Below are 1,718 nucleotides of genomic sequence, written 5' to 3'. Positions count from 1 at the left end.
TGACTAGTCAGGTTATACAAACAGAAGGGAAATCCCCAGCAGCACCACCCAGACCAATGATTTTTCAGCCACTCCTAAGAATTACCCTGCTCTTCCTAGTCACCTGAAAAACAAAAGTGCGCCAAATGTTTTGCAATAGGTGATTCTGTTTCTCATTCTAAACTTCATAAATGTGTTCCTGTACAAACTACAAATAGTCTTGTACACAAGATCCTTATGTGAGAAAAATGGCCTGGAAGCAAACATATTATTTATGATAGAAATACTTACTGGCCTATTTTATGAATTTTTATAGAAAGAAAAATTTAGATAAAAATAATTTCTACATATGTTCAGGTTACAAAATGATCACATAACAACAAAGTGAGCATAAAACAGCCCCTGCACCAAGCTCTCTGTGAAGACTTGAATTCAGGGTTCTTTTAATTCTCTTGCAACAGAGGTAAGTGTTGGTGATGTCATCAACTGCTGCAGAAGAAACAGCGGATCATGAGCACAGGTCTTGACAGAAAATAAACACCCTCTGAGTGTGCCTTTAAACTTAAAGTAAATAGAAAACTTGCTTTATAGAGTGCTTGTCCAATATAGTTCCTGCCCTAAAGGATCTTTACTTTCAGTGTTTTCAGCTGTATTCCAAAAACACGGGGTAACTAACCACCTCTGTTCTAAAAAGGGACAAACGAAGGCTGCATAGATGACCGATCAATAAGCTAAAAGCACAGCAAAGTGGTTTTACACAGAACATGCAGAACCGAAAACAAAGTGTTTGATAATCATAAGACTAAAATTAATTCATTAATATTTGACCGTGACACCAAAATTAGATGTTGTTTTATACCTAGAACAGCTATTTTAAAGATATAAACATTCCTACACTTTAAAGAATGTCTTCTCTGCTATGAAAGTAAACATCTTTGGTTCTCTGACCAGAACTTGTTAATCAACTTGATACTCTGATAGATTGGACAGGCACACGTAAGCTAACCTCTCACCTTGTCAAGTTGATCTTGAAGACTAGTAGATGCTTTATAACCAAGTTGCAACAGCATTGCCTCTGCTGCATTTTTTTTGGCTATCTTTTTATTAGGTCCTGTTCCAGTAGCGACTTCATTGCCTACCTTGACCTGATAAGATTAAAATAAGAAATTGTTTTGGTAAACAAGAATTCCTTAACATCACAAAGCAATCTAAGTCTACAACCCAGTATCCAAACATGTAAAGTTCAGTCCATAATAAAAAGAGCACTGTAGGACACCACTTATGTAATAGTAGACATACACATAAAACGCACGCGAGGAAGTAAAGAATGCCCTAAAAATGTCAATTGTGAGTGCTTACCTCAGAATGGTACAATTTTACTTCCTTTGATATTTCTACATTTCATTTTTCTAAACAAAAATGTATTACTTTTATAAAAAAAAGTAAGAGATATTATAATAGAGCTCATGTTGGTTATAATTACAGTTAGTGTTTTTTGTTTAAAATAAACTAAAAAGTGTGAATTCATGTTGGTTTTATTTTAAATGTTTATGTTGCATTCTTAACGTGTGATTATTTGCATTAGTGCAGGAGAAAATTAATATATAAAGGGCAGTACAATATTGTATTTAAGAACAAAGGCCTCCTCCATGTGTGATCACGAGTTGTCAAAGGGATCAGGTTTAAGGCATCAGAGAAGGTAAAATCATATCATTGTGTGCTCTCCTTCCTGATATGAT

The 1,718-nt window shown here is 34.6% G+C and overlaps 1 protein-coding gene across 5 annotated transcripts in view; it reads right to left on the bottom strand.

Moving 5' to 3' along the window:
- Window positions 1–1,718, bottom strand: part of STAU2 (staufen double-stranded RNA binding protein 2) — a 316,631-nt gene that overhangs the window by 175,499 nt on the left and 139,414 nt on the right. For all 5 annotated transcript variants that reach the window (XM_045284722.1, XM_045284675.1, XM_045284756.1 and 2 more), the window contains one exon: window positions 993–1,124. In XM_045284722.1, coding sequence (XP_045140657.1) covers window positions 993–1,124 — 132 coding nt within the window. The remainder of the gene's footprint in view (window positions 1–992; window positions 1,125–1,718) is intronic.

Source organism: Echinops telfairi, unplaced genomic scaffold, assembly GCF_000313985.2.
Source record: "Echinops telfairi isolate 266 unplaced genomic scaffold, ASM31398v2 ScPeMD7_1;HRSCAF=3_0, whole genome shotgun sequence".
Classification (NCBI taxonomy): Eukaryota; Metazoa; Chordata; class Mammalia; order Afrosoricida; family Tenrecidae; genus Echinops; species Echinops telfairi.
The sequence above is the reverse complement of the archived record's forward strand: the minus strand, read 5'-3'. Positions and strand labels throughout refer to the sequence as shown.